This window comes from Gopherus evgoodei, chromosome 1 (assembly GCF_007399415.2).
Source record: "Gopherus evgoodei ecotype Sinaloan lineage chromosome 1, rGopEvg1_v1.p, whole genome shotgun sequence".
In the NCBI taxonomy this organism is placed as follows: domain Eukaryota; kingdom Metazoa; phylum Chordata; order Testudines; family Testudinidae; genus Gopherus; species Gopherus evgoodei.
Genome location: NC_044322.1, coordinates 43,965,038 through 43,991,683, shown reverse-complemented (window position 1 = coordinate 43,991,683; position 26,646 = coordinate 43,965,038). Strand labels below are relative to the sequence as shown.

The window sequence follows — 26,646 nt, the reverse complement described above, 5'->3', positions numbered from 1 at the left end:
GACTGTTAAGTTTTAGTTACTAGAAAGTGATTGAGCTTTATTTTTCTTGTAACCATTTCTGACTTTAATCCTTACACACATACTCACTTAAAACCTCTCTCTTTGAAATTAAATAAACTTGTTTTATTTTTAATCTGAACCAATTCAGTGCTATGTTTGAACCAAACTGTTTGGTAACTTCAGTTAAAGTAACAAACTGTTGGATATTGACTCTTTAATGGAGCAACAAACCTTAACATTCCTCTAATTGTCCCAGGACAGAGATGGACATTTCAGAACACGTTTCAGGGAAATTCTGGGGCTAGGGAGAGCATGGAGTCACCTTACCAGTTGTTAACCAAGGCTAGTGGAGACCAGTAGAAGTGGTACTGTGGTACTGCAAGCAGATTCCTGGATCCAAAACGTTGGACCAGAGCTGCCCAATACATAGACATAGATTGCATGCTTGCTGCTGACTGTGGGTGTCCCAGGCAAATTGCTACAATAGCAAAGCTTTAAGGCACTTAAGTGTTACAGGATGAGAGGTGACAACTCTTCACCAGTTTGGATTGCACCCCAGAATGTGACATTTACCTGCTTTTCCTTTTCTTGATCTAAAGCCTGCAGTCCTTAGCCCTGGTCTGTAAAGTTACATCCACATAACCGCGTCACTCAGGAGTGTGAAAAAACAAACCTCTGAGTGGCATAGTTAAGCCAATGTAAGTCCTTATGTACACAGCGCTAGGTCAATGAAAGAATTCTCCCATCAGCCTAATTACCACCTCTCAGGGAGGTGGGATACTTATGTCGATGAGAGAACCTCTCCCATCGGCATAGGCAGTGTCCACACTGAAGCACTGTAGTTGCTCTGCTCTAGCATTTCAAGTGTGGACAAGACCTTACTCAGTGACTGATATTCCACCCCAACTCGCCACATTCCTTTTTAGACTAGCTAAGTGGAGGGTTGGTGCAGCTGAGTATTCAAGGTATCATCCTCCCAAGCCCACACTCAGTCACTCTTTAGAGACTTGCAAGCTGATGGTCTTGATTAAAGGAGTGCATTCAGGTAATTCAGGTACCTGAGCAGTGATCCCTACATTGGGCAACTAGCACTATAAAACTGGAGGGTTGCTTTTTGTATGTAGATTTTTTTAAAAAAAAAATTGGTTTCTGCATCAGATCAGCCTGCTGCAGAGCCAGCATCCAGGGCTTTTTGATGCTCTAATTGCTTAGATGTCCAGATAGACTTTCAGCTGGGTTGCATCTGAGTATGCATCCCTGTCACCGTGCAGGGATTTAGACATAAACTCGGTGCATCAAAAGGCAAGCATATTCCTAAACAGGCTTTTTAGGGTTTTTTTTAAATGAACATTACATTGTAAAATTCTTAAGATCATTACACTCACATTGAAAACCGGGGTTCTGGCTTTCTGGCTCCTCTCCTGTGGCAAATCCTATTTCCAAAGGGGGCATACCACAGAAGACACAAATTGGAGAGCATTGACAATACCTTTCCTTTCCTCAGACTCTTGGCAGAGTCAACGTGACGCTGAAAACCTTCATGCTCCAATATATTCTCCAGGAGTCCTACTGAGTGACTCCTCTGCTGCCCTTTTAGTAACTCTTTCACCAGCCATTCTGGAAGACAAGAGCTTTCTTCTCGTGCTTCCTCTGAAAAGCTCCTGAGGGAAACTGGAGAGGCAGCTTGCAATCTGGAGCCTCCCAACGAAGTCTGGGCACGTCGAAATGAAGCCTCGGTTTTGGCCGTCGACTCCCTTAGCTCATTCAGAATGCTGTCAGAACAAACACCAGAAGAGAGTCATGTATGGGGCAACATCAGAGTACTGAAACCAATGATACCTGGCCCCTGTGTAGTGTTTTTCATCTGTACATCTCGAGGCACTTTACAGAGGGGGATAAGCTTTACTGTCCCTCTTTAAGATGGGGAAATGGTGATACTGAAAAGTGAAATGGCTTCCTCACTTCCACACATAACACTTGTAGCAGAACCAGGAACAGAAAGCAGGTTGCTTGACTCCTAGGCTGTGTTCCTACCTACTAAAGAAGACTACCTCTCTGAACTAAGTTAGGGAGATTTTGCTAGCTATTAAATACTTCTACTTCTCATTGCTGACAAATGGGAAAAGGCAATGAATGACGGTAGAGGGTTAGCACACCAGTAGGTTTGGGAGAGTGTGGTGAGGCAAGCCACCAATCTCCGCCGCCTAGTTTAGGCATTAGGCACTAGTGAGATTGTTGATCTTCCTTAGAATTTTCTGAAATTATTTTACAGCACTATATGATCTGGATCTGGGCCTGATCCTACAGCTCTTACTCCTGTGAGTAGCCCATTAGTGACAGTAACGGCACCAGAACTGGGTCATTTGCATGCTTACTGAATCTTGCCTCATCTGCAGCTCTGAAAAGCACAAACAAATTTTTCTCATTGAAAGCAAATGAATTTCCTGCATGGAACATGGAAGCCAAGAATAGTTATTTTCATATGATGATGATGTTCATGCTGCTAGGTTACACAAGACAATATGTAATGCCAACCTAGGAGAGTAAGGGCCCTTGATACAGGCTCTCCAACATATTTCCATAATGTATTTTCAATCAAATATAATTGAAAATAATTCCTGTGTGGCTCAGACCCCTATAAGCAGGAACCAGCTTATGTTTCCCAAGATGTAGCACGTAACAAAATAATCATTGATGCACACTCGAGTAGAGCCAGGGGTGAAGATAACTTAAAGGACTTACCAGTATGCCAGAGTCCTGAGAGGGGCCGTAGCCTCAACCGGAAGAGGCGGGGCTTCAACTGGAAGATGCAGGGCCTTTCAAGATTCAAAGGCCTTGGGGCTCCGGCTGTGGCTGGGAGCCCCAGGGCCTTTAAATCACTCCAGAGCTCCCAGCCACCTCTGCAGCTGGGAGCCCCGGGGCTCAGGGGCAAATTAAAGGGCCCGGGGCTCCGGCTGCCATGCAGCTCTGGGCCCTTTAAATCACCACAGGAGCCTGGCTGCCAGAGCTCCAGCGGGGATTTAAAGGGCCCGGGGCTCCCCGCAGCTCCCAGAGCACTGGGCCCTTTAAATCCCTGCCCGAGCCCGGCTGCCGGAGCTCTGGTGGCGCTTTAAAGGGCCCCGGGCTCTCCGCAATGGCTGGAGCACCAGGCCCTTTAAGTCACCGCCGCAGAAGCCGGTCCAGTCCAGCACGGCATAGTGGCTCTTGCCAGTATGCCGCACCGTACCGTACTAGATTACTTTCACCTCTGAGTAGAGCTTACATTTGGCCAAACACAAATGATTCTTGTCTACTGTGACTCATGTGTGTGAATATACTTGCAAAGGTATGTGATGGAGCAGCAATCCATATGGCAAGCTGCTTTTCTCCATCATGCAGGCGATCACACTGCATTGAAATGCCATTGTTAGTAATCATGTGTGGGTTTGAAGTTGTGAGAGGATGAACTCATTTGTGCATTATTGAGATTTCTTGTTTCACTTACTGCCACCGTGAGTGTCATTCCTCTGAACACACGAGAGCACATCAGCAAGAGCTGTGAAGGTTGCTCACAGTAACCACATTACCAGGACTGAGGAGAAGTTAGCACCAGAATAATTTGACTGAGAACACAAACATGAAGCTATCGAACAATTAAGCACCAGTCTACACCTGGCCAAAAAGATGCTCAAATTCAGTGTCCAATTCTCTTCAAGATGAAACCTAGGTTGTATTCACACATACACAAGGGTTAACATAGGTTATTGGAACTGAAGTTAATTCACAGAATCGCAGGACTGGAACGGACCTCAAGAGGTCATCTAGTCCAGTCCCCTGCACTCATGGCAGGATTAAGTATTATCTAGACCATTCCTGACAGGTGTTTCTCTAATCTGCTCTTAAAAATCTCCAATGATGGAGATTCCACAACCTCCCTGAGCAATTTATTGCAGGACTTTACCACCCTGAAAGGAAAATTTTCCTAATGTCCAACCTAAAACACTCTTGCTGGAATTTAAGTCCATTACTTCTTGTGCTATCCTCAGAGGTTAATAAGAACAATTTTTCTCCTCCCTCCTCATAACAACTTTTTATGTCCTTGAAAACTATTACCATGTCCACCCCCCTCAGTCTTATCTTCTCCAGACTAAACATACCCAGTTTTTTCAATCTTCCCTCATCGGTTATGTTTTCTAGACTTTTAATCATTTTTGTTGCTCTCCTCTGGACTTTCTCCAATTTGTCCACATCTTTCCTGAAATGTGGCACCCGGAACTGGACACAATACTCCAGCTGAGGCCTAATCAGCGTGGAGTAGAGTGGAAGAATTACTTCTTCTGTCTTGCTTACAACTCTGCTGCTAATACATCCTAGAATGATACTTGCTTTTTTTTTTGGCAACAGTGTTATGGTTGACTCATATTTAGCTTGTGATCCACTATGACCCCCAGATCCCTTTCCAAGGTACTCATTCCTAGGCAGTCATTTTCCATTTTGTATGTGTGCAACTGATTGTTCCTTCCTAAGTGGAGTACTTTGCATTTGTCCTTATTGAATTTCATCCTATTTACTTCAGGCCATTTCTCCAGCTTGTTCAGATCATTTTGAATGTTAATCCTATCCTCCAAAGCACTTACAACCCCTCTCAACTTGGTATCATCCACCGACTTTATAAGTGTACTCTCTATGAGATTATCTAAATCATTGATGAAGATATTGAACAGAACTGGACCCAGAATTGACTGTTTTGACAAAATTGACAGTCTTGCTTGGGTCTAGTGTCATTCTCAGCTCTTGGTAGTGTGCTAGCTTCCTGATATGGATAGGAAGCATGACTAGTGCCAGCTTAGTCAGTTTAGTACATTCTCTTAACTTCCATTTTGATTTGTGGTAGGCAATCCCACAATGCAGTGCACCAATCCCATAATGCAGTGCACCAAACGTAACAAGGAGCGCTCTGTGCCTGCACTGTTATGCTCCCCACTCCACACTATGTATCAACAGGACAATGTTACATCACCAGGATGTTCTGGGGCAGTATTAATAGCCTGGAAGGTGTAGGCAACACACTCCTTATTGACCACAATCATTTATTTTCTGGCAGATTGTGAAGCTCTTGTGCCAGACATATCTGTGATGGATTGACCAACAACTTGGGCCAAGAACCAAGTAAGGACTATGATCATGACCCAGGATGATGTAAGGATTCAGGCCAAACTCTAGTACCCAGCATCAGTAAGTCTTTTGATTTTGGTAAAATTGACAGAAAGGGAAACCCAAGAGGTGGCAGTCTCTGAAGGCTGGGTAGGAAGGCTGGAACAGAATGCCAGTACTTTATAATTAATGAACACAACTTAATCCTAATGCCCTCTTCTGATACTACTGTCCTAGTCTGACACCAGTCTCACCCATCTGCCAAGTGGTAGTGAATGTAAGGACCTTGCAGAGCAGCTTTCCCAGCAGAGCAGAAATCAGTGATACAGATTCTGGGTATATTCGAAGGCCAGGTCTACATTAAAAGTTAGGTCAACCCAGATATGATGCTCAGAGGTGTGAAAAACACAGCTCTGAGGGATGCAGTTAAGCCAACCTAATCCCTGGTGTAGATAGCGCTAAATTGATGGAAGAATTCTGTCGACCTACCTACCGCCTCTCAGGGAAGTGGATTAGCTACAGTGATGGGAGAACCCCTCTGTGACACTCTATAACTTAGGGGACTGCCCTTTAACCCCACCATTCAATCATTTTTATGTACTTGTGATATTTCATATAAAGCATGCCATGTAAGGTATCATGGGAAAAGTTATGATCTGCTGAAAGCCATTGTTCTATCTAAATATGTATATCAGTGCATATGAAATTATGAGATTGTGCTGTGTGGTTGTCACTAAAATATACTGTGAGCTGGGGAATCGCCCAGATATTAGCTCCCCAGAAACAACAAGGGAGCTAACCAATGCCCAGATGGGGGTCGAGCAACCATCAGCAGCCATTGTCCAGCAAGGGAGTTACAATTTAATGACTCACTTGCACAAGGCCACAGCAGGGGAATTGCTCAGCCTTGCCTGGTGACTCAGCAATGCCCACCTAACATGCCTGGACTTGTGTTCTCCAAGCACATGGAATGAGGATATAAAATAGAGGACAAAGGCCACATGGTTTGTCCTGTCTTTTTCCCCACCTATGCTGAAGGCAACGAGAATGCTGGAGCTGAGGAGACTGGTTTCCCAGGCTAACAGAGAGAGCCTGCATATGAAGGCTGTAACTAATATGTAGTATCCAGTGGGGTGAGAAAAACTGCTTAGTCCAGATATTGCCTAGTCTATTAAGGTTGAGAATTCAGACTGAGTGCTTATCTTTTATTTTCTTTGGTAACTACTCTGAATTTTGCCTATCACTTATAATCACTTAAAATCCATCTTTTATAATCAGCAAACTTATTCTAATGTTTATTCTTACCAGTGAGTTTGACTGAAGTGTTTGATAAATCTGCTCAGGTTACAAAGGCTGGTGTTATGTTCACTTTCCATTGATGAAGTGATGAACAAATTAATAAGCCTGCATTGCTCAAGAAAGGGTCTTGAGCAGTGCAAGATGGTATATTCCAGTGGTATAAGGCTGAGAGCTGGGATGATTTGGTTCGTGCCTTTTTCTGTGTGATTCATGAATGTCTCTGAGAGCACTCATGCAATCTGGTTGGGTGTGGGACTCCAAATGTGGTTATATTGAGTGGTAACAGCACCTAGACGGGTTTTCTGCTTGTCACCAGTAAGGAATTGAGACAACCCAGATTAGTGAATGAAGGGGGCACAGCAGTCCCACTGTCCTCGGTTACACCCCTGTGATACTGTCACACCCTCCATAGGCACTGACTTCCCCTCTGCCTGGTGGGAGCTCGATCCCCCTGCCCAGGCCCTGCTCCTGCACTGCCTCTTCCCACCCCTGCACCGCCCTTGCCCCTCCCCGCTTCCATCCCTTCCCCAAAGTCCCTACCCCCTTCCTACCCAAATTCCACTTCCTTCCCCCAAGTCCCCCCCCGCCCCACCTCTTCTCCGCCTTCTCCCCTGCGTGCGCCACATCCCCGCTCCTCCCTCACAGAAAGTCCTAAGCACTGTCAAACAGCTGTTAGGCGACTGTGGTGCGGGAAGCACTGGGAGAGAGGGGTGGAGGGAGGGACAGAGGGAGGGAGGAGGAGTGGGGACGCGGAGTGCTCAGGGAAGGAGGAGGTGAGGAGGGGGAGGGGAGGAAATGCGGGGGAGCTTGGCTGCCAGTGGGTGCGGAGCACCTGCTAATTTTTCCCCATGGGTGTTCCAGCCCCGGAGCACCCATGGAGTCAGTGCCTATGACACCCTCCCATCACTGTAGTGAGTGTCTACACTGAAGCACTTCAACAGCACAGCCACAGCGCTGCAGCTGGGCCACTGCAGTGGTTTAAGTGTAGACATAACTGTAAAGTAACTTGCTCTTTTTACAAATATATTAGTCCTGGAACAGAGATGCAGGCAATCACTTCATTCAGAAATCTCAGTCCACCCAGGGCTGGTGCAACCATTTAGGTGGCCTTGGCAGTTGCCTAGGGCGCTGGCATTTGGGAGGCACCATTTTCTTTGGCAGGGACCGTGGCAGCTGGATCTTCGGCTGTCCCAGTTGCCACCGGCAATTAAGCGGAGGGACCTGGGCAAGGGAGCACAGGGAGGTCCTCCTGCAGCAAGTAAAGGGGGGGGCGGCACGCAGGGGAACTCCCCGCTCCAGCTCACCCTGCCCTGCCTCCTCCCCAAGCACGTCGTGGCCGCTTCACTTCTCCCGCCTCCCAGGCTTGTGGTGCCTAAGCTGATTGGCATCGCAAGTCTGGGAGGTGGGAGAAGTGAAGCAGTGATGGCGTGCTCGGGGTGCTCGTGCTTGTGCGCGGAGCAGGGGTGAGCTGGGGCGGGGGGGTGCCTCAGGGTGGAGGGTGAGGGGTGAGGAGCTGCCGCAAGGGGAGCACCTCAGGGAGGAAGGGGGGAATTGCCACCGGGGGGCACCTCAGGGTGGGGGCATGGAGGGGGGAGGGCGCAAGGTGGAAGTTTCACCTAGGGTGCGAAATATCCTTGCACCGGCCCTGAGTCCACCACCAAAAGGTCAGTTTTCAGCATACAACTCTGCCTTAATCTAATTAGATCGAGCAGAGCACAGACTCTCCCGCTATTCGCACAGCTCCCTCTACCCCAAACTTGTATAACAAAAAATGTACCACCATAAGCATTTCTTCCAAGACTAAAACATTGCTCACATGCTAAGAAATTCAGTATAAGTTGTTAAGTCAAGATTGTCATGTCAAGTGATACCTTTATAAGAAGGGACCTCACCAGGACTGTTTTAGAAGCACCTGGAAGCATCCTCTTACAAAAGCAGGTGTTGCCAAACGTCAAATTTATGGGATAAGCTGCAGTTTAAGCCCCTTTTAGTCCCTCTTGAGTGGACCTCTCTGCAGACAGGTTTTTCTATCTTCACCCCTTCTGAAAAGAACCACATGGTCCTACCATCCTTAGCCCTGGTCTACACTACGAGTTTAGGTCGAATTTATCAGCATTAGATCGATTTAACCCTGCACCCGTCCACACAACGAAGCCATTTTTGTAAACTTAAAGGGCTCTTAAAATCAATTTCTGCACTCCTCTCCGACGAGGGGATTAGTGCTGAAATCGACTTTGCTGGGTCGAATTTGGGGTAGTGTGGATGCAATTCGATGGTATTGGCCTCCGGGAGCTATCCCAGAGTGCTCCATTGTGGCAGCTCTGGACAGCACTCTCAACTCAGATGCACTGGCCAGGCAGACAGGAAAAGCCCCGCGAACTTTTGAATTTCATCTCCTGTTTGGCCAATGTGGCGAGCCGATCAGCACAAGTGACTATGGAGTCCCAGAATCGCAAAAGAGCTCCAGCATGGACCCAACGGGAGTTACTGCATCTGACTGCTGTATGGGTAGACGAATCCGTGCTATGCAAATTCCGTTCCAAAAGATGAAATTCTGGAATATTTGAAAAAATCTCCAAGGGCATGAAGGACAGAGGTTATAACAGGGACCCGCAGCAGTGCCACGTGAAACTTAAGGAGCTCAGGCAAGCCTACCAAAGAACCAGAGAGGCAAACGGCCCCAGACATGCCACTTCTATGATGAGCTGCATGCCATTCTAGGGGATACCTCTACAACAACCCCACCCCTGTACTTCCCTCCTCCCCCAGCTCTCCCGGGCTACCTTGGCAGTTTATCCCCCCATTTGTGTGACGAATTAATAAAGAATGCACAAATTTGAAACAACTACTTTATTGCCTCTGCAAGCGGAGATCAAAGGGGGGAGGGGAGGGCGGTTGGCTTACAGGGAAGTAGGGTGAACCAAGGGGGCGGTTTTCATTAAGGAGAAAGAAACAGACCTTTCACACCACGGCCTGGCCAGTCATGAAACTGGTTTTCAAAGCTTCTCTGATGCACAGCACGTCCTGCTATGCTCTTCTAACCGCCCTGGTGTGTTGCTGTGCATAATCAGCGGCCAGGCGATTTGCCTCAACCTCCCACCTCGCCATAAATGTCTCCCCCTTACTCTCACAGATATTGTGGAGCACACAGCAAGCAGTAATAACGATGGGAATATTGGTTTTGCTGAGGTTTAACTGAGTCAGTAAACTGCACCAGCGAGCTTTTAAACGTCCAATGGCATACTCTACCACCATTCTGCGCTTGCTCAGCCTATAGTTGAACTGCTCCTTACTACTGTCCAAGCTCCACGAGTCATGGGATCAAGGGATAGGCTGGAGTAGGTGCGACAGCACAGTGCTGCCGCCTGGGAGAGCAGCCTGAGGCAGAAGCCTCCAGCTGGCATGATATTCCAGGCAGGACTGAATCTCCATAAGACGAAACTTAGAGAAGAGAATGACCTGGAGTCATTCCCATTTTTGTCCAGGCACCCCTGACTGACCTCATCGAGGCCGACCAGGAGCACCTATGTCTGCCCACGGGCACCCGACCAACCTAACCAAGGTCGGCCAGGAGCACCCACGGGAGACGACGATGGTTAGCAGTTGTATTGCACCATCTGCCATCCGCAAGGCAAGGCAAGGCAAGGCAAGGGGATGCTGCTGTGTAGCACTGCAGTACCGCGTCTGCCAGAAGCACCCAGGAGACATACAGTGACAGTGAGCTGAGTGGGCTCCATGTTTTCTGCATAGGTTTTCTGCATAGGTAACCCAGGAAAAAAGGCAAGAAACAATTTTTTGCCGTTGCTTTCACGGAGGGAAGGCCCTGATGACATGTACCCAGAACCACCTGTGACAATGTTTTTGCCCCATTAGGCATTGGGAGCTCAACCCAGAATTCCAGTCGGTGGCGGAAACTGCGGGAACTGTGGGATAGCTACCACAGTGCAACACTCTGAAAGTCGACGCTAGCCTCGGTACTGTGGACGCACACTACTGGCTTAATGCACTTAGTGGGGACACACACAATCGACTGTATCAGTTCGATTTCCAAAAAACCAACTTCTATTAAATCGACCTAATTTCGTAGTGTAGACATACCCTTAGACTGTGTCTCTGAGCTGCAGCCCTCCTGTTTACAATTGGGATAACATGACAGCCCCAACTTTGGTATATTAGCCCTTTTCCTCCAAAAGCCTGTGACCAGTGGCTGATTAATGAAACTTCAAGACAATTTCTTCAAAACAAACTGTTATGTATTCAACCAAAGGTATAGAATCATAGAATATCAGGGTTGGAAGGGACCTCAGGAGGTCATTTAGTCCAACCCCTGCTCAAAGCAGGACCAATCCCCAACTAAATCATCCCAGCCAGGGCTTTGTCAAGCCTGACCTTAAAAACCTCTAAGAAAGGAGATTCCACCACCTCCCTAGGAAACCCATTCCAGTGCTTCACCACCCTCCTAGTGAAAAAGTTTTTCCTAACTTCCACCCCTAACCTCTGCCAATGCAGCCTGAGACCATTATTCCTTGTTCTATCATCTGCTGCCACTGAGAACAGTCTAGATCCAGCTTCTTTGGATCCCCCTTTCAGGTAGTTGAAAGCAGCTATTAAGTCCCCCCTCATTTTTCTCTTCCGCAGACTAAACAATCCCAGTACCCTCAGCTTCTCCTCATAAGTCATATGATCCTAATATAGACTCTTTCCCATTTTTCCACATCCTTCTTGTAGTGTGGGGCCCAAAACTGGACACAGTACTCCAGATGAGGCCTCACCTGTGTTGAATAGAGGGGAATGATCACGTCCCTCGATCTGCTGGCAATGCCCCTACTTATACAGCCTAAATGCCATTAGCCTTCTTGGCAACAAGAGCACATTGTTGACTCATATCCAGCTACTTGTCCACTGTAACCCCTAGGTCCTTTTCTGCAGAACTGCTGCCTAGCCATTCGGTCCCTAGCCTGTAACAGTGAATGGGATTCTTCCGTCCTAAGTGCAGGACTCTGCACGTGTCCTTGTTGAACATCATCAGATTTCTTTTGGCCCAATCCTCTAATTTGTCTAGGTCCCTCTGTATCCTATCCTACCCTCCAGTGTATCTACCACTCCTCCCAGTTTAGTGTCAACTGCAAACTTGCTGAGGGTGCAGTCCACACCATCCTCCAGATCATTAATGAAGGTATTGAACAAAACTGGCCCCAGGACTGACCCTTAGGGCACTCTGCTTGATACCAGCTTCCAACTAGACATAGAGCCATTGATCGCTACCCGTTGACCCCAACGATCTAGCCAGCTTTCTACCCACCTTATAGTCCAAAGCATGCAGAGCAAAAAGCCAACATGCCTGGGTCTCACCTAAACTTTGTTCTTTCCTTCCAAGTTTTGGGTAAGTTCCAATCAGCCCAGTCCTCCTACGCTGGACCTGGGAAAGACAGACAGTCCCTACAGCATTCTCTTAGTGCAGGGGTGGGCAAACTATGACTCGTGTGCCGCATCTGGCCTATCAGATCTTTAATCCGGCCCTTGAGCTCCCGCTGGGGAGCAGGGTCGGGGACTTGCCCCACTCCGCGGGTCACATGGCTCCATGCAACTCCTGGAAACAGCGGCATGTCCCCCCTTCGGCTCCTATGCATAGGAACAGCCTGAGGGCTCCGCACGCTGTCCCAGCCCCAGGTGCTGCCCCCCATTGGCTGGGAACCGTGGCCAATGGGAGCTGCAGGGGCATCACCTGTGAATGGGACAGCGCACAGAGCCGCCTGGCAGAGCCTCTGCTTAGGAGCCAAAGGGGGGACATGCTGCTGCTTCCAAGAGCTACTTGAGGTAAGTGCTGCCTGCAGCCTGCACCCCTGACCCCAACCCACTACCCCAGCCATGATCTCCCTCCTGCCCTCCAAACCCCTCGATCCCAGCCTGGAGCACCCTCCTGCATCCCAAACCCCTCATCCTCAGCCCCACCCCAGAGCCCGCACCCTCAGCCAGAGCCCTCACCCCCCCTGCACCTCAATCCCCTGCCTGAGCCCAGAGCCCCCTCCCGCACTCTGGACTCCTTATTTCTGGCCCCACACTGGAGCCCGCACCCCCAGACAGATCCCTCACCCCCTCCCACACCCCAACTCCCAATTTCATGAGCATTCATGGTCCACCATACAATTTCCATATCCAGACGTGGCCCTCAGACCAAAAAGTTTGCCCACCCATGTCTTAGTGTCTCTGTCAGAGACTCCTCATCCCTAGCCACTGTTGGCCCCCTACCCCTGTAATGGCATGCTAAACCGTTCTACACTGTTCATCCACGAGGTGCCTCTGTATGTAGCATATGTTAACCAGCCCCATTCCTGGCAATGCATTAAAGGATCTTAAAGTGAACACATCTGATGAATCGCTCTGTAGCCATTCCCTGTTCAGTACAGAAGCCTGAACTGCTAGTAGCAGCCCTGCAACCTACCATGTACAAAATGTACACAATATCCCACTTCCTCTGTAGGTTGGGGTCTTTAGTGGGTTCGTGCCCTAGGCTCAAGCCTGGGAAGAATAAACCTTGCTAGCTTGGCTGGAGCCAAGTGAGTGGGCGTCCCCAGTTATTCCAGTACGGGTGTTTGGTATTCTGTCTGGAAGTGCCTTATCTCTGTCAGCGTTTCATTTCCTGTTCGTTTCCCATCGACAGCTTCTTCCACACAATCAGCCAGGATAATATCAAACAAGTAAACTGAGGAGCATAGGATATTTAGAAAAAACAAACGTAAATAACTCCCTCATTCTCCACCATACACTAAAGCAGTGGTGAACCCAATGTCAGCCCTGGCCGGAACAACCAGGACAGACATGGGACCAGGACACAAGCTGTTGCCTGAAGCACACTCAGAACCACAACCTGCTGATAATAGCTCAGCTTGATTAATTAGCCTCTTAGAGTTGGTATGGCAACTTCCACCTGTTCATGTTCTCTGTATGTATAAACCTCTTCTCACTGTATGTTCCAGTCGATGCATCCTATGAAGTGAGCTGTAGCCCACAAAAGCGTAAGCTCAAATAAATGTGTTAGTCTCTAAGGTGCCACAAGGACTCCTAACCTTGTGCACTGTGCATCAGACTGGGTTCTGGGACAAATACAATCGCAGCAGCTGCAGCAGCAGAAGAAAGGAAGGGGAATAACTACTGGCACTAACCAAGGACATTAACAGGAAAGGGTTAAAAAGGACCCTAAAGCTTCCCCCGCCCCGCAGTGTTATTGCACTGCTCCTTCCTTTCATCCCCTCCCTCGCGCTGTCCCGAACAGCGGGGGACTTGGCACCGCTTTCTCTAGGCGCCTGCAACAAAACCTTCCCCATGGCAGCAGCAAGCGCTGCCGGGCTGGAGCAGCGCCAGAGCCGGCTCAGCCCCGGCCCCGCGCACAGCCTGGAGGGGACGGCGCGGGACGCCCCTCAGACGCCTCGCTCCGCGGCGAGGGGATGCGGGGCTGGGCGCGGGGAGCACCCGCGGTTCCTGGGCAGCGCAAGCCGCAGCCCTGGTTGCTTGACCACAGCGACGCCACAACATTGCAGCCGCCAGCCCGCTGGGGCTCGGCCCGCGCGCGCAGGCTGGAGGGCAAACGGGGGCTCACCTGCCGCGGGGGAACGGTTCTAGCTTTCCTGATGCGGAGCGAGGTCGCGCTGCCTTCCTCAGAGCCATGGTCCCGGCCGGCCGGGCACCCCCAGCCAAGCCCGCTCAGCGGCAGCGGCAGCAGCAGCCCCTGCCCAGCCGCACTGGAGGCGCTGCAGACCTGGCACGTTGCTCCCCGCCCTGCACCGCCCTTGCTCCGCGAGCCTAGCACATGAGGCCGCTGATTGCACAGGGCTGGTGGGAACAGCGCTGCAAGCTGCCATCACCCCTCTCCTCATTCTTAATGGTGCTGGCGAGAGGCTTCTGCCTGTGGTCTGCTGATGTATCTCTCCAGTTGCTGGGCCGTCAGCCAGTGATTTCCTTACCCCCTCCAATTTCCCCAACTCCCAGTTTTGTGAACTAGTCACATGCCAAACCTGATAGGTGACCTTTGCGACTTTGTCCTTCCTCACCCACAACTATTTCACATTTGGGGACAATGTATACCTTCAAGTCAGTGGCACTGCTATGGGCACCTGCGTGGCTCCACAGTATGCCAACATCTTTATGGCTGATTTAGAACAACGCTTCCTAAGCTCTCATCCCCTAACACGCCTACTCTACTTGTGCCACATTGATGACATCGTCATCATCTGGACTCATTGAAAAGAAGCCGTTGAGGATTTCCACCATGATTTCAACAATTTCCATCCCACCATCAACCTCAGCCTAGACCAATCCACACAAGCGATCCATTTCCTTGACACTACTGTGCTCATAAGCGATGGTCACATAAACACCACCCGATACTGTTGGGTCTAAATTTTTGGTGAACTTTGGGGAGCCAAAACACACCCAGACTGGCCGTCTCTGCATAATCCTTTCTGAACCCTTTATCGAACAAAGCACTGACCTGCAAACTACTCATGACACCCCCTTTCTCAAGTAGCCATTAGCCTTTATCTCTATGCATTTACTTGTTAAACTTGCTTTTCCTGTAAAATCTTGATTGATTATGCATGACCATTATCTTTTGTTAATCACTTTGTTTACTTCTGTGTATAAATATTGATGCTCACCCCTAATAAAGGGGCCACACTTAATCTAAAGCTTTGAGAGCTAAGGATAGTGTGAGCCCGTTGATCAACGCATTGGTGTCTGGTCTCTGACAGAATTGTGTGCCCCATACCAACTCCGCACGAACTCGGGTGCTGGAGAGGTGAGTGAGGACTTGCTTTATTACCTAACAATTTGGGGGCTCGTCCGGGATTCCTTCTGGTGCGGTACCTCTGTCCAGTGGTCAGACCACTCATATATGAATTGGCAAGGCGCCACAGGAGATTTCTCCCAGCCAATTCAATATTGAGGGGTCGTGTATTGGACAGCAGGGTAAACGCCAGTTGGAGGGCTCCTGTCAGACACCATGGGTCAAGGGACTAGCGTGCCTCTTGAGAGTCCGTTGGGGATTGTAAATAAGTTATGGAACGAAGGGAAACTCCCAGTACAAACAGGAATGTCTAGGAAGAAGTTGTACACACTATGTGTAAGGAATTGGACTGGGTATACCGCGGTATTGGCCGACCCGGAGATGAGGTGGCCTTCGTATGGCTCTTTCGAACAGGCTGCCTTAAGAGGAGTAAAGAGCCAGATCGAAAAAGACCATCCGGGACAGTTATGTTACTGGTTTTGTTGGGACACAGCAGCAGAGCTGTGGAAATCTTTAAAAATTATGGCAGTCAGGTACTCTCCCGAGAGTGAACCCCCTCCAGGTTATTTCGATGAAGGGTGTAGACCATGGCGTGTTTTGACTCGTCAGCTGGTCCCCTCTGCACCTGCCCCTATTCCTCCACAGGGGGACTCTCTCCTTGTAGCAGAGGGGAATCTGCAGGATACCAGATTGGAATTTCTGCAGAAGGATGAGGAGGAAATGGAGGGGCAAACCTCGGGAGGAGTAGTTACTAGGCTAATGTCCAAGCAGGTACGGCAGGGTGCATGCCCCCCCCCCCGAGGATAGCCCAGAGGATGTCCCCGTCAAATCTCTTGCGAGTAATAAAAGTATAGTTAGAGAGATGCCTTTACAGGTGCACGATCAACCTTATATGGGCAATGATGGACGGTTACAACATGCTAATATTGTGGAATATAAAGGATGGCTAGAATGGGACTTGAAAGAGTGGGGACAGTTGTCAGGGTCTTTTGGGGAAAATCCCCGAAAGATCATAGAACTTCTAGAAAGATTGTTTTTAAGTTATAATCCTACTTATACGGATGTGGATCAGTTGTTAAGTAGAGTTTTGACCGAAGAGGAACGTAGTAGATTGTGGATGGCAGAAAGGACATGGAGAGATAGCAATGCAGTTAATCGTACTTGGATGGATAGGCGGGATCTGGCCGCTGGCTGGAATCCCCTAGACTGGACTCAGCCAAGGCTGACTCAGCTGCGAACAGATCGAGAGCGATTGTTAGAGAGACTCAAGGAAATGGCTCGCCGCTCGCCTAATCAGGCTAAGTTCATGCAGATTCGGCAGGAATCTGATGAGCCGCCCAGAAAGTTCTGGTCAAGGCTATTGGAGGGGGCCCGAATGTTCACTCAGATGGATCCTGAAAGAGAAGCAGACCACCCTACTCTTATTTCATTTTTTGTGAATCAGTCGGTGCCCCCTGTAAGGGATTGCTTCTTAAAGTTTCGCCCTGGTTGGGGAGGTGAGTCAGTCACTTCAGTGTTGGACGTAGCTGATTTTGCCTGGGAGAAAGAAAGGGAAAGTAGTAAAAAGAAAGAAGGAAGAATATAAGCTGATGGCTTTAGCTTTTCACGGCGGTGTTCAAGGCAAAGGCCGTGGCCGTGGCAGGGGATTCCAGGGTGCTCGGGGAAGAGGGTCCTGGCGACCCCAGCCATCAGGAAATTGTTTTCAGTGCGGACAGCCCGGTCACTTTAAACGTGAATGCCCCTGGGGACGCCCAGAGGGTCTGGTTGCATCCGCAGATGCTTACACAAATGAGGAATACACCCCTGCACCACCAGCTCAGCCCATTCCCCAGGCCTGGATCAACTACGGGAAACAGCAGCAGCCGCAGCAAACTCAGCCTCCTCAATGACAGTACCCCGGGGGCGAAGGCAAACAATGTGATGGTCTTATTTCCTTAATGTCTTTAGCCGGCTCCTTTCTCACTTTCTCCCCTCCCAGCAAAGAGCCTCGTTTAACCCTTTCAGTCCAGGGACTGCCTGTCTCTTTCCTCATTGATACTGGGGCTACTTTCTCTCTTTTAAATCATGCCCCCTCTCCCTGGCTATCCTCTGAGGTTAAAACTGCGACTGGGGTGAAGGGCAACCCACAGTCTCTGGAACTCACTTTGCCTTTGAATGTTGTTTATGCTGATAAATGTTTTCCTCACCGTTTTCTTTTTTCCCCAGCTTGTCCGATCCCTTTGATGGGCCGGGATTTACTCTGTAAGCTTGAGGCTACTTTAACCTGCACTCCTGAAGGGGTAGGATTATTGATGACAGTGTTAGGAGATTCGGCCCCTACTCAGGGTAATTGGGAAACACCCCCCTCTCTCTCCCCTGACCTCACTGACTTGCCTTCAACCCTCTGGGGAATTTCTGACACTAATGTTGGCCTGCTCCTTTCGGCAGAGCCCGTAAGGATTCAGGTGAAGCCTTCCTTAACCCCCCTGTCAGTCCCTCAATACCCCCTGTCGCTGGAAGCCCGGGAGGGCATCCGCCCCATTATCGAGGGATTCATTGCACAAAAGCTAGTCCGCCCTCAACGCACTCCCTGTAACACCCCTATACTGCCTGTCAAAAAGCCTCCTAAAAAGAACGGAGACCCTGTTCCTTGGCGCTTTGTACAGGATCTACGAGTTGTTAATCAGTATGTGGTCCCTCTTCATGCAGTAGTTCCTGACCCAGCTACTATCATCAGCCAAATCCCCTGGGATGCTGAGTGGTTCACTGTTATTGACTTAAAATCAGCTTTTTTCAGCATTCCTGTGCACCCAGACTCTCAGTATCTCTTTGGTTTCACCTGGGAGGGACAAAGTTATGTCTGGCAACGACTTCCTCAAGGCTACAGAGACAGCCCCACGATTTTCAGCCAGTGCCTCCGCCACGACTTGGAAGGTTTCACCAGTCCGCAGGGATCCACATTGGTCCTATACGTACATGACATCCTATTAGGTAATCGCGAAGAAGCTGCCCTCCGCATCGATGGTAAGGCACTTTTATTATACCTACACACCAGAGGCCACAAGGTAGACCCTAAAAAAATTCAGTGGGTCTCACAGAAGGTCTGATATCTGGGCTTCCTGTTAACCCCAGAGGGAAGACAGATGGACCCAGCCCGCATAAAGACTATTCAAAACTGCCCTCTACCGAACACCAAGAAACAACTTTGAGGTTTCTTAGGATTAATTGGCTTCTGTCGCCCCTGGTTGCCATCCTGCGGGCAGTTAAGCAAACCGCTCCACCGACTCACTGCTAACCTTGCTCCTGACCCTTTGCAGTGGTCCCCGGACACTATTCAAGCCTTTCAGTTACTCAAGGACAGTGTGGCCTCCTCCATGTCTCTCCGCCCCCCCAATTACAGCAAACCCTTTCACCTTTTTGTCCACGAGAGGGGCGGAATTGCTAGTGGTGTCCTTACTCAGCTGAGCGGGCCCCACCATTTCCCGCTTGCTTTTTACTCTCAGCAAATCGACCCTGTCGCTCAGGGAACCCCATCCTGCACCCGGACTCTGGCAGCAGCTGCCCTGCTGATCACAAAGGCAAAGAGCCTAACCCTGGGTCATTTTACCACGGTTTGGACCTCTCATGCCTTGTCAGCCCTTCTGCGTAGGGGCACAACCCAAGTCTTTTCGGCCCATCGTCAGCAACAGCTAGAGGCCGAACTCTTAGAAGACACTAACCTAATTTTTCAAAGGTGTGGACCCCTTAATCCAGCTACCTTGCTTCCTGACCTGCCAGTCCTCCAGGATCAGCACGACTGTGTGCAAGTAGTTTCCAGCATCTTACAGATAAGGAACAACCTGTTTCACGTGCCACTGGACAATCCCGATTGCATCCTCTTCTCGGACGGAAGCTCCTTCTATGTTGATGGCAAGCGTTTCACAGGTTATGCTGTCACCTCTGAATGGGACATTCAAGAGGCCGCCTCACTGCCAGGCAACTGGGGAGCCCAAGCCGCTGAACTCTATGCCCTGGCCCGAGCTTGCCAGTTGGCCGCTGGTAAGACCGTTACCATTTTTACTGATAGCAAATATGCTTTTGGAGTTGTGCATTGTCATATCCACCTCTGGAAGTTTCGAGGTTTCCAGACAGCTGCCGGTAAACCCATTCAGCACCTCCCCCTCATCCACAAGCTTTTGGACGCCCTCCAAAAACCCTCTGTCCTGGCTGTAGTTCACTGCCGGGCCCATACTAAAGATAGTAGCCCCGTTACCCGTGGGAATGCCCTGGCTGACGCCTCCGCCAAGAAGGCTGCCACCTTACCTTTAGCCATGCCCACATTGGCTATTGCAACCTCCTCCTTTACTCCACCGCACCCCGTACCAGTACCCGCTGCTGAACTACAATCGTGGGAAAGCCTCGGGGCCACTCTGGTCAAAGGGACCTGGCTTATGCCAGATGGCCGAGCCTGCCTCCCTCGCTCCACATACCCCGTGGCAGTTCGCTGGCACCATGATAAAGGGGGTCACTACGGCACGCACGCCCTCGTGGACACTATCGCTCGCTTTTGGTATGCTCCAGGCATTCAACCCTATTGCCTATCAATAGTGAAAGCATGCAGCACATGTCAGCGTAATGGACCTGCTCCGCCTCTTAACAAAATTAAGGGTGGAAAAACCTCCGCCTGCTGCTCCATTTCAACATCTTCAAATTGACTTTGCAGATATGCCAAAGGCTTTTGGGAAAAAGCACCTCCTTGTTTTGGTTTGCCCTCTAACTTCCTGGGTCTAAGCTTTTCCTACTGCTAATTGTACTGCCCCCACAGTGGCGAAGATTCTCCTTAAAGACATTGTACCCCGTTTTGGCATCCCTCTTGTGCTCGACTCAGATCGCGGACCTCACTTTACTGGTCATGTCCTTGGCCATTTAGAACAAGGACTGGGCATTTCACACTCCTTTCATACACCCTACCACCCCCAGTCTAGCGGGAAAGTTCAGCGTATGAATAGGGAACTTAAGTTTACATTGGCTAAATACTGTCAGGAAACAGGATTAAAGTGGCCTCAGGTACTTCCCTTGGTCCTGTTTCACCTTCGTACTCGCCCAACCCGCGCATTGGGATTATCCCCCTTTGAACTGCTCTATGGACACCCCCATTTCAAAGGCGGGGCGCTACCACGTGCTGATGTTTCACTATTGGGAGGGGATCATATGACCGCGTGTCAGTTTCTCTCCCTACAGGCTCGCCTCCGTACCCTTTGGAAAGCCTCGCAGTTTTCCCAGACCGTGCCGCTGGAGGAACAAATCCACCCGTTCCAACCAGGGGACTTCATCTGGGCCAAAAAGTTCGTTCGTGACGACACCCTCCAGCCAAGGTTTACTGGACCCCACCAGGTTCTTTTGACAACCCAGACTGCAGTGTTCCTGGAAGGACGCAAATCTTGGATCCACCACTCCCACGTCAAGCCAGCCGTAGTGGACCACAGTGACGGACCAGCAGCTCTTGTCACCACTGAAGACACTGCCTCCGACCAGTGGACCAGCTTACCTCTCTCAAACATTAGACTTAAATTAACTCGGAAAAAATGAGAGGACCCTTTATTCTGACAACTCTATGTTTTTTTTTAATGCTTTTTTAGTTTATTTTCTGCTTATGAAGATAATGCTTTTATTAGATATTCCCACGAGGTTAAAACTCGTATTTTAGAAAATAGAAGTGATTGCTGGGTATGTACTCAATTTCCAGTAAATGCAGCACAGGGACTCCCCTTCACACCCATTCCCCTAAACACTGCTAATATGACTTGGATGCCACCAACTAGAATAAAAGATCCAGTCCAACCCAATCTTACATGGGACAAAACAGGAGTGCCAATTAACAAATATCTCAGGGTAACCAATCAAACAGGATCACTGTGTTTTGTTAAAAAAAAAGGGTCAACTTTTGTGGAAACAAGTAAATGCAACATATATTTTAATGGCACCGCCTTTGGTAAAAATCTTGGCTTCAAGCCTTGCGCATCCCACTTATCCCATATGTGGATCCCTCACCCCGATCCAACCTTTTCAACTTTTCATGGAGGGGCAGGTTTTCAGAGTCAGTTTTTAAAAAGCCCTGCTCAGATCTCGAGGGTGTCCAACTAATTGTTAAAGGATACACAATTGCCTTCTACAACTGCTCAAGCAGTACTACACTGCCCTTTGAGGACAACACTACCAAATTGTGCCTCTGCAGTTCACACAACGACCCCTCTGCGTTACCAGGGGAACATTGGTACAACGGGTGGTGGGTTACCTCCTACTTTAAAAAATGGAATACCCAAAACGCATTATATGGAACATACTGGGTGTGCGGGCCCAAGGCTTATTATTTTCTCTCCCCTGATTGGGCAGGGTCATGTTATTTGGCATGGCTAGCACCGCCTTCTCGCATCTCCCTCACTCCCCCTCATTTTCCCCACGTTCGTAACATCCGTGAAACTGACAGAGATATTAATCTCCGTGATGGTTTGTCCTGGCAGCGGTGGGCTGGTCACACTAGCTTAAAGGGTGCTATCATCCGTCTATAGGGACTATTAAAATCTTTGACCAATGAAACTGCAACCCTATTTAAAAATCAGGCCGGGGAAATGTCCCAGCTGCGCCAGTTAGCTTTGCAAAACAGAATGGCTTTAGATATGATGTTAGCAGCCCAGGGAGAAACTTGCGCCCTCATAAATGAAAAATGCTGTGTTTTTGTAAATGACACCTACTCTGACACCTTTCAACGTACCAAACACCTAAGGGAAATGGCTAAAAACTACTCCTCTGGCCAGCCACCTTATGATTGGTGGGGAGCCTTATGGAATTGGCTGCCCGGACTTGGGTGGGTTAAAAACCTCTTGGTGGGTGTTGTTGGGGCCATAGTAGTCCTTATAATACTGTGTTGCTGTATTCAGTGTGTCCCCTCCCTCATAAACTCATGTAAGTCAGTTATTCTTTTCCCACTTCAGCTAAAAGCCTTACTCTCTTCGAATTGGCCCAGGCTGAAATTGCCAAGCGGCCCTTAAGATCTTGAAATAGGGTGTAGCTTTTTGATTAATAGTTATCTCAAAGCTACAAATGGAGGAATGTTGGGTCTAAACTTTTGGTGAACTTTGGGGAGCCAAAACACACCCAGACTGGCCGTCTCTGCATAATCCTTTCTGAACCCTTTATCGAACAAAGCACTGACCTGCAAACTACTCATGACACCCCCTTTCTCAGGTAGCCATTAGCCTTTATCTCTATGCATTTACTTGTTAAACTTGCTTTTCCTGTAAAATCTTGATTGATTATGCATGACCATTATCTTTTGTTAATCACTTTGTTTACTTCTGTGTATAAATATTGATGCTCACCCCTAATAAAGGGGCCACACTTAATCTAAAGCTTTGAGAGCTAAGGATAGTGTGAGCCCGTTGATCAACGCATTGGTGTCTGGTCTCTGACAGAATTGTGTGCCCCATACCAACTCCGCACGAACTCGGGTGCTGGAGAGGTGAGTGAGGACTTGCTTTATTACCTAACAATACCAGAAACCTGCTGACCGCTATACTTACCTACATGCCTCCAGCTTCCATCCAGGACACATCACACAATCCATTGTCTACAGCCAAGCTTCAAGATACAACCGCATTTGCTCCAATCTCTCAGACAGAGACAAACACCTACAAGATCTCTATCAAGCATTCTTAAAACTACAATACCCACCTACTGAAGTGAAAAAACAGATTGACAGAGCCAGAAGAGTACCCAGAAGTCACCTACTACAGGACAGGCCCAACATAGAAAATAACAGAATGCCACTAGCCATCACCTTCAGCCCACAACTAAAACCTCTTCAGCGCATCCTCACAGATCAACAACCTATCCTGAAAGATAATCCCCACTCTCACAGATCTTGGGAGACAGGCCTGTCCTTGCTTACAGCAGGGCCGCCCAGAGAGGGGGGCAAGTGGGGCAATTTTCCCCAGGCCCCGGGCCCCGCAGGGGCCCCCACGAGAGTTTTTCAGGGCCCTTAGAGCGGAGTCCTTCACTCGCTTTGGAGGCCCCAGAAAACTCTCACGGGGCCTGGGTCCCCAGATCTTCTTCCGCTCCAGGTCTTCGGCGGTGAGGGGGTCCTTCCGCTCCAGGGCGGAAGGACCCCCCGCTGCCGAATTACTGCCGAAGCAGGACCTGCCGCCAAAGTGCAGCTGGGTCTTCGGTGGTAGTTTGGCGGCGGGAGGTCCTTCCATTCTGGGACCCGCTGCAGAAGGGCCCTGAAGACTCGCGGCGGTGATCCCCTGCTACCAAATTACCATCGAAGACCGGACTGCACTTCGGCAGCGGGTCCTGCTTTGGTGGTAATTCGGCAGCGGGGAATCCCCGCCGTGGGTCTTCGGGGCATTTCGGCGGCGGGTCCTGGAGCGGAAGGACCTCCCGCCACCAAATTACTGCCGAAGCGGGGGCCCCCCACTGCCGAAGACCCCAGGGCCCCGGAATCCTCTGAGCGGCCCTGGCTTACAGACAGCCCCCCAACCTGAAGCAAATACTCACCAGCAACCACACATCACAGAACAAAAACACTAACCCAGGAACCTATCCTTGCAACAAAGCCCAATGTCAACTCTGTCCACATATCTATTCAAGTGACACCATAATAGGACCTAATCACATCAGCCACACCATCATGGGCTCATTCACCTGCAACTCTACCAATGTGATATATGCCATCACGTGCCAGCAATGCCCCTCTGCCAAGTACATTGGCCAAACCGGACAGTCTCTACGCAAAAGAATAAATGGACACAAACCTGACATCAGGAATCATAACAATAAAAAACCAGTAGGAGAACACTTCAACCTCTCTGGCCATTCAGTAACAGATTTAAAGGTGGCAATTTTGCAACAGAAAAGCTTCAAAAACAGACTCCAACTAGAAACTGCTGAACTTGAATTAATATGCAAACTAGATACAATCAATTTAGGCTTAAATAGAGACTGGGAATGGCTGAGCCATTACACACATTGAATCTATTTCCCCATGTTAAGTATCCTCACACCTTCTTGTCAAACTGTCTTAAATGGGCTATCTTGATTATCACTACAAAAGTTTTTTTTTTTCCTGCTGACAGTAATGCATCTTAACTCTTAGAGTTGGTTGGGCAACTCCCACCTTTTCATGTTCTCTGTATGTATATATATCTCCTCACTATAAGTTCCATTCTATGCATCCGATGAAGTGGGCCCACAAAAGCTTATGCTCAAACACATTTGTTAGTCTCTAAGTTGCCACAAGTACTCCTGTTCTTTTTGCGGATACAAACTAACACGACTACTACTCTGAAACATGCCAATTTAGTGACTGTTTGGAAATTTGAATTGAAATTGAAACATTAATACACACTTTAAAAGCATATACAGTGTATGATCAAATACGTGTATCTGAAAGTATAATAGATTTGAAAAGTATGAACATAGACTAGCTTCCTTTCACAGCTGTTGTTTTTTATGACAATGTCAGTGCATTCATTTCAGTGATGTTGGCTAACCTAATAATTTCAAATGATGATTTGTAAGCAAAGTCTAAAAGAGGTCTCTCTGACAGCTAATGAAGAGCTGGGGGGAAAGGTTTCAGGTCCAGATTGTATTTACATTCACACCTAATCTACCTAGGTATTCAGCAAACAGAGCTGTGTTGCCCAAGTGATAGATTTTGACTGGGGTTGGGTTACAAATCCCTTGAATGTGGGAGGTTTGGGGGGTTGGGAATGAAATGTTGTTGTTCTTATTGTATGAGTAAAGGGCAGTAGAACTGTACTTAGCTTATGCTGATTGAGGGCATCAAAAGAGAGGGTGGGGACCTGTCCCTCTCCACTGTTTAAAGGCAGAGCTGATTAGGCTCCATAGATAGTCTTTTGTTCTGTTAAGTGACCACTGCAGCTGACATCACTGATAATCAAGTCTAAGTGCTTAGTCCTGCTATGGGGACACTGTTCCTGTGGGTACAGTGTTTTTGTGTAAAAGACAGCCCAGTCTGCACTAGCAGCGAGGTTCCCCCACTGAGAACTCAGCTGAAATCACTGAGAGAGGGTGGAACCTCAAGAGACTAACTTGCAGAGGTCACAGCGGCAGGCGGCAGCAGAAGGTGACTGCGCAGGGCCATTGGCAACAGAGTGGTGGAGTAAACGGTGGCACAATGAACAGTCGTGGCCAGAGCGAAGAGTGAGCAGCTGGAGGAATGAGTAAGGTCCCTTCTTGCCCCCCACCTGGGAGGTGTACTCACGTGAAAGCACCTCTGACAGCTTAAATACGGGCACGTTAAATAAACATTTGTTTGTTGGACTATATTTTAGTGACTTTGCTCCAGAATGCTAGATTTGTGACCGGGAATGGAAGCATATATAAATATGTTTCCTAGTAGGCCACGGTTTTTAAAATGCAGTATTTGCCAAGGTTGTTATCTCACATGTTGCTATCTTGAGAGGTCAATATGTTGGGGAGTTTCCGTACTAGACATTTTTATTATTATAATTAATATTTACATAAGAATGGTCAGACTGGGTCAGACCAATGGTCCATATAGCCCAGTATCCTGTCTTCTGACAGTGGTCATGGCCAGGTGCTTCAGATGGGAATGAACAGGAACAGGTAACCATCAAGAGATCCATCCCGTTGCCCATTCCCAGCTTCTGGCAAACAGGCTAGGGACACTCAACAGCATGGTGTTGCATCCCTCCCCATCTTGGCTAATAGCCACTGATGGACCTCTTCTCCAGGAATTTATCTAGTTTTTTTTTTAATTCTGTTATAGTTTTGGTCTTCACAGCATCCTCTGGCAAAGAGTTCCACGGGTTGACTTTATGTTGTGTGAAGAAGTACTTCCTTTTGTTTTTTTAAAACCTGCTGCCTATTAATTTCATTGGGTGACTGCTAGTTCTTGTGTTATGTGAAGGATTAAATAACATTTTCTTATTCACGTTCTTCACACCAGTCAAGATTTTATAGACCTCTATCATATCCCCCCTTAATCGTCTCTTTCCTAAGCTGAAAATTCTCATTTTAATTTCTCCTCCTGTTCCATGCCCCTAATCATTTTAGTTGCCCATCTCTGTACCTTTTCTATTTCCAATATATCTTTTTTGGGATGACGTAACCAGATCTGCACACAGTATTCAAGGTGTACACATACCATGGATTTATATAGAGGCAATATGATATTTTCTGTCTTATTATCTATCCCTTTCTTAAAAAGCAAAGGTTTCAGAGTAGCAGCCGTGTTAGTCTGTATCTGCAAAAAGAACAGGAGTACTTGTAGCACCTTAGAGACTAACAAATTTATTTGAGCATAAGCTTTTGTGGGCTACATCCAATGAAGTGGGCTGGAGCCCACAAAAGCTTATGATAAAATAAATGTGTTAGTCTCTAAGGTGCCACAAGTACTCCTGTTCTTTTTTAAAAAGCAAACAGAATGT

General features: G+C 48.5%; 1 protein-coding gene across 4 annotated transcripts in view; it reads right to left on the bottom strand.

Annotated features, from left to right (window-relative positions):
- The window catches only part of LOC115651744 (WD repeat-containing protein 64-like), a 99,254-nt gene extending 85,111 nt beyond the window's left edge, over window positions 1-14,143 (bottom strand). For all 4 annotated transcript variants that reach the window (XR_004000427.1, XM_030562986.1, XM_030562976.1 and 1 more), the window contains exons 1-2: window positions 14,030-14,143; window positions 1,490-1,772 (exon numbers count right to left, since the gene is read on the bottom strand). Coding sequence is in view for 3 of the 4 variants with exons in the window: in XM_030562986.1 (XP_030418846.1) it covers window positions 1,490-1,772; window positions 14,030-14,097 (351 nt within the window). In the remaining variant the exon portion in view is untranslated. The remainder of the gene's footprint in view (window positions 1-1,489; window positions 1,773-14,029) is intronic.
- Window positions 14,144-26,646: the final 12,503 nt, after the last annotated feature.